Source organism: Dryas octopetala, chromosome 9, assembly GCF_963921425.1.
Source record: "Dryas octopetala chromosome 9, drDryOcto1.1, whole genome shotgun sequence".
In the NCBI taxonomy this organism is placed as follows: domain Eukaryota; kingdom Viridiplantae; phylum Streptophyta; class Magnoliopsida; order Rosales; family Rosaceae; genus Dryas; species Dryas octopetala.
The window spans coordinates 14,262,341-14,277,655 of NC_141374.1; the positions used below are offsets into that span (position 1 = coordinate 14,262,341).

The 15,315-nt window shown below is 36.2% G+C and overlaps 3 protein-coding genes across 3 annotated transcripts; 2 read left to right on the forward strand and 1 right to left on the reverse strand.

Moving 5' to 3' along the window:
• Window positions 1-2,082: 2,082 nt before the first annotated feature.
• Window positions 2,083-4,369, forward strand: UBC27 (ubiquitin-conjugating enzyme 27). The gene is made up of 5 exons (XM_086257393.1): window positions 2,083-2,421; window positions 2,884-2,932; window positions 3,451-3,610; window positions 3,766-3,855; window positions 4,093-4,369. The coding sequence occupies exons 1-5, from the start codon at window positions 2,241-2,243 to the stop codon at window positions 4,198-4,200; spliced, it is 588 nt and encodes a 195-aa protein (XP_086113519.1). The 5' UTR covers window positions 2,083-2,240; the 3' UTR covers window positions 4,201-4,369.
• A 4,273-nt stretch (window positions 4,370-8,642) lies between these two features.
• Window positions 8,643-13,031, forward strand: LOC147274486 (Protein kinase superfamily protein). Its single transcript, XM_086228141.1, has 7 exons — window positions 8,643-9,311; window positions 9,422-9,706; window positions 10,566-10,883; window positions 11,176-11,403; window positions 11,738-11,838; window positions 11,921-12,044; window positions 12,445-13,031. The coding sequence occupies exons 1-7, from the start codon at window positions 9,012-9,014 to the stop codon at window positions 12,769-12,771; spliced, it is 1,683 nt and encodes a 560-aa protein (XP_086084267.1). The 5' UTR covers window positions 8,643-9,011; the 3' UTR covers window positions 12,772-13,031.
• Window positions 13,032-13,172: 141 nt separating this feature from the next.
• LOC147274487 (early light-induced protein 2, chloroplastic-like) lies at window positions 13,173-14,121 on the reverse strand. The gene is made up of 2 exons (XM_086228142.1): window positions 13,862-14,121; window positions 13,173-13,744 (listed from the first exon to the last, which is right to left on the reverse strand). The coding sequence occupies exons 1-2, from the start codon at window positions 14,009-14,011 to the stop codon at window positions 13,313-13,315; spliced, it is 582 nt and encodes a 193-aa protein (XP_086084268.1). The 5' UTR covers window positions 14,012-14,121; the 3' UTR covers window positions 13,173-13,312.
• Window positions 14,122-15,315: the final 1,194 nt, after the last annotated feature.

A 15,315-nucleotide genomic window follows, 5' to 3' on the forward strand; every position in this document is an offset into this window, starting at 1 on the left:
TGTTATCCACATTCTCCATTGATTTTTTCCTTTATTATTTTTTATTGTACAGTGTATTTTCATGACCGTTCATTTTTAGATAATTATTTGAAGATTATATATGTAAAAAATCAACTAAATCGAAAATCGTTTGGTCATGTAATCGTTAATAAATAAACAAACGGTGAATCAAATTGTTACAAAAACTGTCTGTTTATTTGATCATAGTTACATAACCAAACGATTTCTGATTTGGTTGATTTTTTGCAGAGATAATCTTTATAGTTAGATCTAAAAAATGAACGGTTTCGGTCATAAAAATACCTTGTGAAATGAGAATAATAAAAGAGAAAGTAGATTGGAGAAGGTGAATATCATTTCTCAAACTAATTTAAATATCCCTTTGCATGTTGCTCAAAGCCTAATTGTGTGTTCCTTCCTTAGCTTCCCATTTCATACTTGTCAAAAACTAAATAGAACTTGTCAGTATATATATGTAGTGTCGTATAGATGTACATTTTGAGAAACAGATTTGATTTGGTTTTTGGTTTTCTTTTAACTATAATTAGAGTGGTAAATTGTGTTAGTGAGTCATGTTATTAATTTGATATGGGTGCCACTATTCGAACCTGAATTTTTTATCAATAGTCCTAACATACTTTCTACACCCAACTAAAAATTAGAAATTACAAAAATTTATTAGTATACCTAACAAGTTTTCCCAACTTACCCTTACTAAAACCCAACACCACATCCAACCTATTCTACTTTCTATACCAATATAAACACCCAACTCCATCATCACCACCACAATGTGAGATCTAATTGCACCACCACCGAACACTACCAACGACAATGACCACCACCACCACCGAATCAATACCACACCCAATCAAATCAGAATCTTCACTTGGACGGTTCACTAGGTATCAAACTAATGAGAGCTTATGCTGCTTGCGAAGACCCCATAATGAAATGCACTTGTTAGGTGTTAAGTGTAATGAGTTTGCATTTCCGAGTGTTCTTAAGGCCTGCTCTATTACTAAAGATTTGGAATTGGGAAAGCAGATTCATGGGAAAGCAGATTCATGGGATCACAGTGGTTACAGGGTTTGAGTTTGATGAACTTGTTGCTAATACCTTGGTTGTTATGTATTCAAAGTGTGGGGAGTTTGGGGATTCTCGGAGACTATTTGATGCAATTCCAGAACGAAATGTTATTTCATGAAATGCGTTATTTTCTTGTTATGTGTAAAGTGAATTCTTTGGAGAAGCAATGCATCTGTTTCAGGAAATGATTATGAGTGGAATAAAACCTAATGAGTATAGTATATCTAGTATAATAAACGCTTGTATCGGGATGGGGGATGGTAGTCGAGGAAGGAAAATTCATAGGTATATAATTAGACTTGCATGTGACACTAATCTTAATAAACCATGAACATTTTGATTTTAGACTTGTCTTGATGTATTTATACACCTTTGTGTTGAAAAAAAAAAAAAAATTCATCAACATGAGAGTTTTTTTTTAGGTTTATTCGCACCAATGTCTTTTGAAATATATATTTTTTTTTCATTTTGCCTCCTCAAACTTAAACTGTATCACTTTGTCACTTGAATTTTTATTTTTGTTATAAATTGTCTGATTCCGCCTAGTCTATTAACTTTTTCGTTAAAAATGCTAATGTGGTGCTCATAATAAATTGGACATGTAGACACCACATCAGTTTTTTTAACGAAAGAGTTAATGAATTAGACGAAATCGAGTAATTTGTAGCAATGATAAAAGTTCGGATGGTAATATGATATAATGTAACTTTGAAGGGCAAAATGAGAAAAAATGTAACTTTCAGAGAGCATTAACGTGAATAAACCCTTTTTTTAGCACAACTTGCCTACATGTTATGAGAAAAAGAAAAAAATTTAGATGAGGTTAAATAAAGTGGTGAGGATGGATGATGCCTAATGAGGTCGAATTAAGTATAGGTTCAATTCTTTTTAATGTTAAAAAGAAAAAAAAAATTTATTTATTTTTAATTTTGTAAAATCTGCTAAATTCTTTCTTGCTGGAACTAATTACTGGATCAGATAGTCTCTCTCAAGAGTCAAGACTCTCACTCTCCAAAAAGGCAAGTAAAGTATCAATCAGAGAGAGATAAAGAGCTTTATTCGTTGTTCTGTCATCTCCTACCTCCAATCCAACTGCGTCTTCATCTCCCCCCCTGAGGTTTCTGAAGTTCTTTCTTTCGAAGCAATTGAAGATGATAGACTTCGCTAGGGTTCAGAAGGAGCTTCAGGAATGCAGCAAAGACATAGAGCGCTCAGGTATCAAAGTCAGCCCCAAAAGCGACGCTAGTCTTGCGCGTTTAATCGGAACCATTCCCGGCCCAATTGGTACCCCATACGAGGGTGGTACTTTTCAGATCGACATCGCATTGCCAGGTTTAATTTTCAATTGCCCTTGTTGTTATTGATGATGTTTCTGCCTAATTTACTTGAAATCTTGGTGTTCTTTCTGTGTGTTTCTCGAGAAAATCTGAGAAAATTAACAGGAATATGCCAGAATTTGACCTATTATGTCTTAAGTGGATATGAATTGAAGCCCATTTGAAACAAAATAGTAATAATAAAAGAAATTAGTTTCTGTAGTTTTAGGGTTATTTTGTGTTGTCAACTTTGGGGGAAGTATCAAAGCAGTAGTTTGTTCTTACTCTGGCGTTAGATAATTTGGGTTTGGAAAAGTGAGTGAAAGACCACCATAAAAGGCCTAGTGCTTGCTTTTGATTACATTATTATGCTAAAACAGTTTAGATGGTTGTTTGCTAACATGGCTGTCAATTGGTATTAGAATGAGAATGGTGAATGTTAAATTCCTACTGACATGAATGAGATTTTTTACTGCAGATGCATACCCTTTTGAGCCTCCCAAAATGCAGTTTGCGACCAAAGTTTGGTATGGGGAATTTATGTTCATATCTCTTCCTCTTGTATCTTTTTGATTCTGTCGATATATTGACCATACACTGAGGGATATTGTGAGATGTTCTCATACATAGCATTTGCTTAGAAGTATTGCAAATAATGGTAATCAATTGGAAAATAGCCCTTAAAATTTTCTAATCTTTAAGCCTAAGTCTAACTGACAACCCATTGCTGAAGTTCAACTTCTGATTGAGAATTTGAATGTTCTTCCTTTTAAGTGTTTAAGTAGTCCACAGAGATTAAAGTCTAACTGACAACCCATTGCTTGTAGCCTTGTACCATGGATCAAGGACAAGTATTAGGTAGTTCTTGATCAATATGGACTACAAGTTGGGGACTTGGTTGGAACTTTGTTGGTACTTCAAGTTTAAGGTTTTATAATTGGTGATATAGCTTGGTGGTCAACACTTGGTTCTTAATATATTCTGCAGCCTGAACTTTATATGGAACATTAATGTAGAATTTTCTTGTGTGTGTAACCTGCTGAAGGCACCCCAATATCAGCAGTCAAAGTGGAGCAATTTGTCTGGATATCTTGAAGGACCAATGGAGTCCAGCTCTTACATTGAAAACGGCACTTCTTTCTGTGCAAGCATTACTTTCTGCTCCTCAACCTGATGATCCTCAAGATGCTGTGGTGGCACAACAGGTCTAACCGCTTCTGTCTTTCAATTGATGTTAGAGGGTATCAGACTTGTAATGGATTGCTGCCAATTTGCCTTGATGATGCCTCTAGTTTATTTATATATTTAAATAAAATTCTTCTCCCATTTCTAAATCCATGCCTCCATGTTGATATTGCAGTATCTTAGAGACTACCAGACCTTTGTTGGCACAGCTCGATACTGGACAGAAACTTTTGCCAAGACATCATCTCTTGGGATTGATGAAAAGGTCCGTCTGATCCTACCTTATCTTTGATATGCTTGATTTTAATGTCTATGGAAATAACAGACACATTTTGTAACTTTATTCACACCAGAAAAAGTATTCTTTTGGAAACAAACTCAAGAGTCTGTGGCATATTTTGTTTTTTTTTAGAAAAAATTCAAAATTCTTATGACTAATTCACAATGAAGAAGTTATATGCAAAATTGGAAACCTGTTAAGCCAGTGGATTTTCCTGTACAGGTACAAAAACTTGTAGAGATGGGCTTCCCTGAAGCTCAAGCAAGGAGTACTTTGGAAGCTGTTGGTGGGGATGAGAACTTGGCCCTTGAAAAGCTTTGCTCCAGTTAGGAAAACAGAAAAGCTTTCCTTTTGTTAGCACATATATGACAGCCACCAGCAGATTTAATATTTCATAAGTACATATGCCACCCACCCTAAGAGGCTGGGAATTATACTGACATAAAGGGTTAATTGGATTACAAGGTTTTCCTTGTTTTAGTTCAGATTTTTCTTTTTCTGTCCTTTTTTTCTTTTATATTCTTGCAGACTTTGTTTCTATATCCTCATTGACCAGTAGTGTTAAAATGTTGAAGCTGGGTCAATTTCATTTTCAGTACCCCTGTTCTTTAACCGAAAGCAGCCTCCTGGCAAATGTCAGGGGTATGCTTCTGTTTAATTCAGGCAAGGAAATATGCTTCTGTTTGGTGTTGAATTTATCAACCATTAATATTGTAGTCTTGAAATATTGGTCTAATAAGTTTAAGGTTACAATTAAAAGTTAGGCATCGTGTGGTATTATGTTAGTGTTGGTTGTTGCAATGGTCCACTGAGACCCCATTAATTCCTGCTGCTTGGTAACCTTGGTCATTGTAGAAACAAAAGCCAGACTGAAAAACAACTAAGGTAAAAGTGGAAAACTAATTGTGAAACTAGAAACAAAGATGAGATGAACTATTCCAACAAATATTACCTGAGAAAACTAAGGATATCATAAAAATCATTGAATCTTTATTAGCCAACTTATATTACCTAAATTTTGTATATGATGATACTTGGAAGAAGACTGATCTGATGACCAAAACAAATGGCTGATCTCTTGTACCTCGTTTTACATGGAACAAATTGATGTTATCACAAACTGCTCGTTATTAATGTGGATGGGGAGAGAGAACACCCAAATACAAGTGCATTATATCTTTACCAATAAAAAGATATAAGGAAATGTTTTCTTGTCAAATAATGTAACATGTTTTATTATTAGACTGTTAATTTAGACTATTGATAATATGGTATTAAATTTACAGTCTTGTATGATAATATGTTGTATATTTGATAAGCGAACATTACTCTACATACACACACATAATTATAAAGTTTATAATGAAGAGGAAAATAGATAGCTAGCTTGCATTGTATACTCGCAAGAGCAAGAATAACTAGCAAAATGAAATAGTACATTTTGAAAAACCATCTAAGAGCAATGGTATACAGTAACTCTCCTTTGAGGAGGAGGCTGGCATACGACAAAGAAAGCCATTGCTAACACCAAAGCCAGCACCAGCCCCAGCAACAACTCATCCTCTGAAGAGCAGCAGAAGCTTCCCATTTTGCTCGCTGCCCAAATTCTGTCTTTCAAAAACTAAAATATAAAATTACAGAGATAGCCAAAGAAGCTGTCAACAAGAAGAAAACAAGAGCGTCTGATCAATCGAGAGCTTAAGTGTCAGTGATGATTGACTCAATAGTGAGGTTGAGAATGAAAGAAAAATATGGAGTTCTATCCAGGGATCCCTTATGCAGCCAATAAGGATTGGACACGTGTTCTTCAACAATGTGGTTCTGGTTCTAAATTTCTAATTGTGGCTAGCACTCAACCTCAGGATTCTGCAAACTTATACTTAATCTTTTCTTTTAATTTACTTACTTCTTTATATGAAGGCCCAATATCATAAGGTTATGGTGCCACTTGATGAAGGATGAGGGTGTATTTTCGACCTCCATAAACCTAATTCACAAATACAAAGAATTGGGCCTTTTGATTGGGCTGCATGTTAGAGTTTCGATCACATAATGTCACTAGCCCAATGAAGAGAGCATTATGCCTTTTTTATTTTTTTTCCTTGATGATGTTATCATTTTGACTTTGATCCTTTAAACGGATCATTTGAGCATTTACTTAAATCAAGTGGAACCTTTAATAAGTTATCATGTTGTTGTTGAATGTTGAGATCCTCAAGTCAATAATGATAACAATAAATAACGTTACATCTATATTTATAGGCCGAAAAATATTTTTGATCTCTGTACTATGACTGAGTCGTACTTTGATCTCCATCATTTCAATTTGCTTATTGTCAAGACCGTGTTTCCATTAGTGTTGTAATCAGACCTAATTGGTCAAAATCAAGACGAAAAAATGTCGATGTGGCACCACTTGATTGGCTCTGAAGTAGACAATTTTGATAGTTTGGATCTGATTACGACATTAATGCAACCACGGTTTTTGAACAATGCAAATTGAAATAACGAGGACTAAAGTATGACTCAGCTATAGTACAGGGACCAAAAACATCTTTTGACCATATTTATATCTATTTCATTCAAAAAATACAAATACTTTAGGTGAAATAGTGACCCATCAAATTGTAATTATAAACTAACTAGTTGTGTTTATATATTAGTATTTTTCTCCTTAATATTGTAGTAAGATTTTGAGAAATTATATTTGTTCATCTTTATTCACAATCACAAATAAACTAAAATTACTCTCATGCTTTTTTATGATATACAAATCAAAATATATTTAATACAAATAATATGAAAAAATGTAACTTCTTAATTACGTAAAAATGAAAGAAAGAGGGTTGTTGAATATACTCATTTCTACAGTCGATGCATGAAGTTGATACGAGGTCACTTTAATTAGCATCTAACATATTATTTAATTTGCCATTCTACCTAACTCAGATGATTCATGCAAATGTATGTTTGATTTTTCTAGAAGAGCACCAATCGGTATGGTTTGTCCTTTCTTTACCATGTATGTTTCTAAATTTGAATGCTTTAGTCAATGAGAAGTCAATTTCCATTTAACCACGGCACAATAAACCTGACTTTCAAATTGTTTGACTCCATGTTTTCAATTAAACCACATTTATTCATACATGCGTGATGCGACTGCCATTACAAAATGAAAGACCAAGGGGACCCATTTCTGAGAGGAATTAAAGATTTGACCAATAATTATTATCACTATTTTAAAACGATATTGAGTTCAAAACTTTAAATATATGAGTAAATACTCTTATCTCTAAAGTTACAATTTTTAATTTACATAAACATAAGAATAACATTATAGCATTATTCTAAGAATAATGAATCATACATGCATGCACGGATTTAGTTGTGAATTTCTACATACTAACATCAACAGTGAGGTTATGACAACAAAATAAAACATTAAAGGCGAAGCATTTTGTTGGGTCTAATTCAAATATATTTGGTTTGAATTTTTAGTTAATGATTCTTGATGGAAGCCAATGATGGTAGAAGTGGATAAGGTGGTTAAATTTGGGTGGATGGGAAATATCAATTATAAATTTATGAAAGATCCACGGATTAATATTACTAGTAAATTCGTATTTTGAGAAAAATGTTGGACGGATATGCTATGCTTTTTGGTACCAATACCCATCATGAAAAATTATTGTACATATAAATGCATACAACAAATTCCTCCCATAAGCCCCAACTAAATGCCTCATACTACTTACCCTTTTCACATTTCCTACTAGCACTGAAAATGAGGATTGTCACTTGCACAGTTGCACTGAAAATGAAGACTTACTGAAAATGAAGACTCAAATGTGACTGAGACAATAATGTAGTAGCACACAGCCTCTGTAGAAGCTGGTGAATGCAACAACAAAGAGTAGTAAATGCAAGTATCCAACCTACATGCCCTTTTTAATAGGTTCGGTGGGGGTAGTTAGAATTCATTTTCATCTCATTTGCTGCTTATCATAATCATTATTATTATTTTCTTTCACTTTCACTTTCTTTTGCACAAAATTACTCTCTCTTTTAAGTTTTACCCCAAACCAAAAGAAATAAAATTATTTAACTTTGTTGAGAGGTATGTGGAGTGGATATTTGAATTTATCTAAAATTTGAGAATTAAACGCTAAATTTTAGATTTAACTTAAAATAATAATTTTACACTATAATGTAATTGAGCGTAAATGTTAGAATCAAAATAAAAAAACTACCTAAAAGTCATGAAATTCTATTACTAATCAATATGCTTTGAAAAAATTTGCCTAATTGATTTAATAATATGATGTAACGGATTTCTTGTATGTAAGATATTAGCATGAATTATTAATTAAATAAAATTTTTAAATTATAAATTGATAATTTAATAATATAACATATTATATGATTGGAAATAGTTAGTATAAGATAGTTATCTAAACTTGATTATAATAGTCCAACCAATTCACCATCTACTTTAACTACCATTTCACAGATATTTAATTGGGAATCCTAGAAGACTTGCGAACTATGATGCTCATTGCGCACAAGAGGGTCAAATGTCGATGTTACATGGTTGGAATTGGAAACTTAGAATACAAAAAAAAAAAAAAAAAGCGAACTTGACCCTGACCCTAGAGCTCTGTCAAAAAGTAGCTTTCTTCGCTTGGTTTGACTTTTGAGGACCCAATCTGCATTTATGATGTTAGCATCATCTGGTTTTCTTCGGCCCTCTCTCTCTCTCTCTCTCGCCCGCGGTAAAATCGTAAAATCCCGGCCATTAGATCCCCAACGCTGTGGCATTTCCGTAATTACTCCCCAAACCCATGTCCCTTTTTACCCACTAAATACAAGTAAGACTCTCACTGGATGACTGAACACAGCGATTGATTCCCAGCTCAACCCAAAAACCACCGTCTCTATCTCTCTCTCTCTCTCTCTGCTTGTCCGTACACTGGTCGTTAAAACTTAAAACCACCACTTTGCGCCGCGGTTTTAAATCAGTTTGCAATACAACGTCGTGGATGTGTTTATCTGCGTGACTCTACGACGTCGTTAAAACCACCACTACCAAGCAACTAACATCGCTATTCCGAATGCTTCGCCGGAGCTCGGAGACCTGACCGATGGGGTGCGTTTTAGGCACAGAGGCCACCGGTGTCCGCCGGAGTTCCGGCGGAGCTCGGCATCGTAGCCGGAGTATCGAGAAGCCTTCCGGCACCGATGGTGTCGAAGTTGCTAGGGGTAGGAAGGAAGTGATAGAGAGGCAGAGGATGAATCATACCGGCGACTTTCCGGCGATAGAGCGCCGGAAACCTTTTCCGGCAAATCAGCAAGGTTGGCCTTCGTGGCTCATGGCAGTCGCCGGCGATGCGATCCAAGGTTGGACCCCTCGGCGCGCCAACACCTTCGAGAAGCTCGCTAAGGTGCTCAAAACGCAAAAGTCCCAATTCAATTCAAAGATCTCAAAATCGTTACTTTAATTCTCTGGTTTATATTAATTTTCTATTTATTTAAATATATATTTGTTTTTCAGATTGGGCAGGGTACTTATAGCAATGTATATAAAGCAAGAGACTTGATTACTGGGAAAATTGTGGCTTTAAAGAAGGTTAGGTTTGATACTTTGGAGCCAGAGAGTGTGAAATTCATGGCCAGGGAGATTAATGTGCTGAGAAAGCTTGACCATCCCAATGTCGTTAAGCTCGAAGGCTTGGTCACTTCAAGAATGTCTTGTAGCCTTTACTTGGTTTTCGAGTACATGGAACACGATCTCTCGGGCCTCGCAGCTTGTTCTGGGATCAAGTTCACCGAGTCTCAGGTACATTTTGGTTTAGTATCTTAGTAATTGAATTGTTAATTTTCATTTGGGTTTGGTTGTAGAATGTGGATTTTATCGAAATTTTGGTTGGTTTTGGGGAGTTTAAGCTAGATTTTGGTGTCTACTTTTAAAGGGTTGTTTTTATGCGTTTGGATGTTTGTTTACTTTGCCTTTGTTTGCCCACTTTGGATCTTGAACTCATGTGCCCGTAGGTGTCCTTTTTGTTTTGCTTGATTTGAGCTTTTGATGTCACCTGAGACCTTTCTAGGCTGGATTGGGTCCCATACTTGGTAGTTTGGTTTCTAGATGTATGATTTATTTCATAAGGGCCAGTCAAATGATGTTATGGTTATATCATTTGGGGTATGTAAATTAATTTTTTGTTGTTCGCATCACTCAATTAAATGTAGATAAAAAGGTGGAATTGGTTAGAAGCTCAGGGAAAGAAAGGACTTTCTCTAGGCTTTTTTTGTTTGGATGTACCTGGGGAGAAGTTGAATTTAATATTCCATTACCTGCGGCTTAAGTTAACCCAATAATTTCACTGTTTTATATAAAGTGCTCTCATTTTTCTCCACAGCTCCTAATATCCCTCCTCCTTACCAAAAATTTTATTTGATAATATTTCAAAAATGCAGTCTTTTGAAACACAAACACATGTAAAACGTGTGTTTAAGTAACGTATATGACTATATATATGTCAATCTTTTTGTTTTCCTTGGCAATTAATGGGATAAAGATGCCATGACTCTACAATTCTTAAGAATTGCAAGAATAAGAAATTATGCATTTCTTCTTGGTTGTAAGAAATTATGACATTAAGAGGCTGATTTGTTTCTCAAGATATTCCTTGTGACAGGTCAAGTGCTATATGAAACAGTTGCTGTCTGGGCTTGAGCATTGCCACAGCCATGGTGTCTTGCACCGTGATATCAAGGGTTCCAATCTGCTAATTGACAATGAAGGAACATTAAAAATAGCTGATTTTGGACTGGCTACATTTTATGATCCTGAGCAGAAGCAACCCATGACTAGTCGAGTTGTCACTCTCTGGTACCGCCCACCTGAACTTCTTCTTGGGGCCACTTCCTACGGAGTCGGTGTTGACCTTTGGAGTGCTGGCTGCATTTTGGCAGAGTTACTTGCTGGGAAGCCTATTATGCCAGGACGGACAGAGGTATTATGATTGCCTTGTTATATAAGTTCTTCTCTTAAGGTTATCACTTTTAAGTTGTTCTTGAATAATGATGCATTACTCCACTCTTTTTGAAACAATTTTGGGTCTTCATTGGTCCATGTGTATTTGTGAGTCTACTAGAAAAATACCATAATTCTTGTGTGCTGTTATTCTCATTTACACATTTTGAAATTTGGTTTCCGGATCTTTTTGGTTGATGTAATAGTTGTCATTTTCTGTTAATCTATGGTTTTCACGTTGAAAAACACCTTTAAATTCTTTTGCTGTTTAGGTTGAGCAACTGCACAAGATATTTAAGTTATGTGGCTCCCCATCCGAGGAATACTGGAAAAAGTATAAATTGCCAAATGCAACACTTTTTAAGCCTCAGCAGCCATACAAGCGTTGTGTAGCAGAAACATTCAAGGATTTCCCACCTTCTTCGCTACCTTTAATTGAATCTCTTCTATCGATAGACTTTGATGGACGAGGCACTGCCACCACTGCGCTAACTAGTGAAGTAAGTACCCTCTATTTAATTCCATATTTTCTCTGAGGAAACGATATTAGTGCTATCTGTGAACCTAGATACTATATTTTGAAAAGAAAAACATAATCCGGATGGTTGATTAGTTCAAGGACTCTTTGACTCATACTGTCTCTTGAATAGGTCTTCTTAAACGTTATGTTTCTTTTCAAAGAAAGATATATCACCCTTTGGAAGTTAACAATTGCTTAATACCACTGTGCTTTTTACAAGATATTAATCTGATGGGTGTGCCAGATTTTTTTTGGTGGAACACAATTGACTCTACAAATTGTGTTTAATTGTATATTTTGTGATCTGGGTACAGTTCTTTATTACTGAGCCTTGTGCTTGTGAGCCATCAAGTTTACCAAAATATCCTCCTAGCAAAGAAATGGATGTAAAGTTACGAGATGAAGAAGCTAGAAGGTTACTCTTTACTTCTCTTCATGTTTACCGTTTTCTGGACTCATTTTGGCATTTCTTGACAGATGATAATTATTGTTCTCAGGCAAAGAGGTCTAAGTGGGAAAACTAATGCAGCTGATGGTCCCAAAAGAGTTAAAGCTCGTGAGCGAGTTGGTCGAGCAGTTCCAGCTCCAGAAGCTAATGCAGAGATTCAAGGAAACTTAGATGTATGTGAAACATCTCTGTCTTTCTTTCTTAGTTGCATCAATATCTCACCTTCCTGCGTGTCAAGTCATTATAATATATACTGACATGATCATGAAATTGAAATATCAATTTGCTAGTTTTGGGGTTAGCATATTTTATGTGATGATCTTTCTGGCCATGTCAAATTTCTTTCACTATTAATTATGTGGTTGATGTGACGGTATTAGATCGTCATATAAGCAACATTATGTGCACATATCATCTACAAGTTCCCCTCCATTTGACATGTCTTCTATATTTTTGTTGGGAAAAGAGATGGGGAGGGGGGTAACCGCAAGGACAATCAGTTAAATAGTAGCCTTTCTGGCTTCATTTAGTTCACTAGAATTTACTTAAAATTTTATTGTTTGCTGATTCCAGAGGTGGAGAGTTGCGGCACAAGGAAATGCCAAGAGCAAGAGCGAGAAATTCCCGCCCCCACATCAGGATGGAGCTGTTGGATACCCACAAGATACATCACATAAAGGCCCTCTATCATTTGTGACGACTGATGCTTCGTTTGGATCGTTTTTTAACTCAAAGTCTTCAGCATCTGTTAGAAGCATGGGAGTGGTTGGGGGGCCTTCAAGGAGGAAAACCAAAACCAATAGAGAAGATCCCCTGATGGCTCCACCCCGAAAGTTCATCCAGGCCTTCAAGCCTTCCTCGATAGGACTATCAATGAATCTATTATTTCACAGTAAATAATCAGTTTCTGAGGTTTTTGAAATTAAGCTGAAAGTAGAGAAAGTTTCATTTATGTCATTGTTTTTGGCCCCTTGATCGATCAATTAGGTTTCTCTGTCAAGCTCAGCTTGGTTTTTGTATGCATCTTTTTGTTTTTTTCATTGTTCCCATTGGTTGTAATTTAACCCTTATAAGTGTTTCGTTGTATAATCCACACAACAGAAACCCCAAGGACTCGAAGTATATTCGGTGAAATGAAGTCCCACTTATCTTGTATAGTATTTCGAAGCAATTGCTACCTTCAATGATGGAAATCCAAAATTTTAAATTTGATGAGGTTTTTATCCTTTAATAAGGATTAAAAAAAAACAAAAACAGAGTATATATACTAGGATTGTGGAGTATGTAAATGTGAGCTTGTTATTTATAATTACATGTGAATGAGCTTTACAGGGCCATGCATAAGCATAAAGCACTAGCCATTCACTTAACAGTAACACCCACAATGAGTAAGGAGTAAGGAGTAAGGAGTAATTAAGGAGATATATGATCGATCTACATTCTACACAAGGGTGCCACCCTTGACATACTCAGTGAAGGCCAAAGCAACGAGACCCAACATGGCCATCCTGCCATTCAAGAGCTCAGCATCTGATGTCATGATCCCATCTGATCTGGACTCCACGCTCACCCCTTTAAGCAGAGGAATCAAGGATGCCACTGATAGCAAAATGCTGGTGCCAACGAACAAGGACACCCCGCCGTTGGATATCTGAGCAAACAAATCCTGCCCATTGTATAGTTCCACTGCCAGAGCCGCCACAAACCCCACCATTGCCAGCCTCCCGTTGATTCTCTCCGGTGCCGGCCCACCAAATGCAAACACCTCTGAAAACTTTGTGCTATTCTTAGGCTTAGGAGGAGGAGAAGAGGGAGGTGGCTCTGAATTTTTGAAGGCATTTGTTACAGTAGACGGTTGCTCCTTCTCACCATCCTGCAAATCACACATATCAATTTATTTACTTGAAGATCGATGAACATGTATAACCCAAAAGTCAAAAACCCAAGACAAGCAGAAGCTATTAAGAGATCGAAGAGAGTAATTACGTACCATGGCCATGGAGCGCACCCTCATGGGAGCATAACTCTGCAGAGTCGATGCACAAGAATATGTCGCAGGATTCACTCTCTTGGTTTTGCCTGCAGCTCCATAAGCCACAGAGCTTCCAAGGATTGATTGCATTGCAGTTGCTGAAGCCATTGATTTCTTCAATATCAAACACGTTCTAAAAACCCAAATTGATGCAGTGCAGTACGTATTAAGAAGCTAGCTAGATGCGTAAGGATTGATTTGAAGACGTATATATGTTAGTTCTCTTCACTGTGGAATTAGTTGCATGCCTTCCAGTGGCTTTATATAGAGAGTAATGGGCCTAGTGGGCCGAGCCCCTAGCTAGTTGGGGAATACCTCAACCTCAACCTCAACCTCAACCTCAACGGTGCATAATTTGGTACCACATCGATCATATCGTAGCTGGCTCGTTTGCTTTGGCAGTAGTGCATAGTACATTAGTACGTGGGGGTGGAGCTGGTATCTGCTATGAGAGTCGTACGTGGCTTCCTCACACACCACAATGCACAACACCACCAATCACTCAGTCACAGTTTTGGCTACGACTACGAGTAGTGTACGTGTAGCACATTCTACAATGTTCATGAGTTCATGACACAGCACTCATGCTCCACGTACGTCTTTCACTGGAACATTCTAGAGAAAACCACCAATCTTCATTAGCTTCGTTGTGTTAGAACCTAAAATAAAGGTCCAACTGAAAATATTCCCCCAAAACTCTTTTATCATGTACATAATTACTAAGTTATGAATGTATATGTAAGTAGATTAAATGTATCTACGTAAATTATGTTAATATATCTACAAATAATAGTGTACTTAGATATATATATATATATATACACACATAGAGTTAAAGGATTAAAATCAGAATCTAATTTAATTAACAGTTTAATGAAATTAGATCTTTATTAATTTTAACTAACTAACATGTGGACCTTTTCAAAAGTAATTACTATCGATCGATCTAGAAGAGATTAGTAGAACACATATATTTCACCAGCTGGAAATCATGTAATGCTTCCCGAAGTCAATACCTGTCAATTCACATGTCCAAGTTTGAACACTGAAAATTAAAGAGAATAAAAAAAATAATGCGAAGAAACAAAGAATTACACTACAACATTTTCTACCTAAAGTTACCAATTTTTTCAAAATTGGTAACTATAGGTGACGAGGAGATGGAGTACTCGGAGTGGATGATGAATAGACAAATACAATCAGGACGCAAAGAATTATCTGATTATAAAGTGGAGGGACTTAGACTCAGTGCTGCTACTACTCATCATGTACAAGCAGGTAGAAAAGAAGGTGATGGCCACTTACAACCTTTGCTATTGGTATCACTAATGGCGCAACGCTCCTCTCAACCACCACCACCACCTCCATCGGGGGATCAAAAATCACATCCTTAATTATTTCTTACTCTCTTT

What these genes read in the sequence shown, in the direction of transcription:
- UBC27 (XM_086257393.1), top strand. Translation starts at nt 2,241, where the DNA reads ATGATAGACTTCGCTAGGGTTCAGAAGGAGCTTCAGGAATGCAGCAAA. An exon ending in ATGCTGTGGTGGCACAACAG is followed by an intron (nt 3,611 to 3,765) that starts GTCTAACCGCTT and finishes TTGATATTGCAG; the next exon opens with TATCTTAGAGACTACCAGAC. An exon ending in CTCTTGGGATTGATGAAAAG is followed by an intron (nt 3,856 to 4,092) that starts GTCCGTCTGATC and finishes TTTCCTGTACAG; the next exon opens with GTACAAAAACTTGTAGAGAT.
- LOC147274486 (XM_086228141.1), top strand. Translation starts at nt 9,012, where the DNA reads ATGGGGTGCGTTTTAGGCACAGAGGCCACCGGTGTCCGCCGGAGTTCC. An exon ending in CCTTCGAGAAGCTCGCTAAG is followed by an intron (nt 9,312 to 9,421) that starts GTGCTCAAAACG and finishes TTTGTTTTTCAG; the next exon opens with ATTGGGCAGGGTACTTATAG. An exon ending in CGAGATGAAGAAGCTAGAAG is followed by an intron (nt 11,839 to 11,920) that starts GTTACTCTTTAC and finishes TATTGTTCTCAG; the next exon opens with GCAAAGAGGTCTAAGTGGGA.
- LOC147274487 (XM_086228142.1), bottom strand. Translation starts at nt 14,011, where the DNA reads ATGGCTTCAGCAACTGCAATGCAATCAATCCTTGGAAGCTCTGTGGCT. An exon ending in GGGTGCGCTCCATGGCCATG is followed by an intron (nt 13,745 to 13,861) that starts GTACGTAATTAC and finishes TGTGATTTGCAG; the next exon opens with GATGGTGAGAAGGAGCAACC.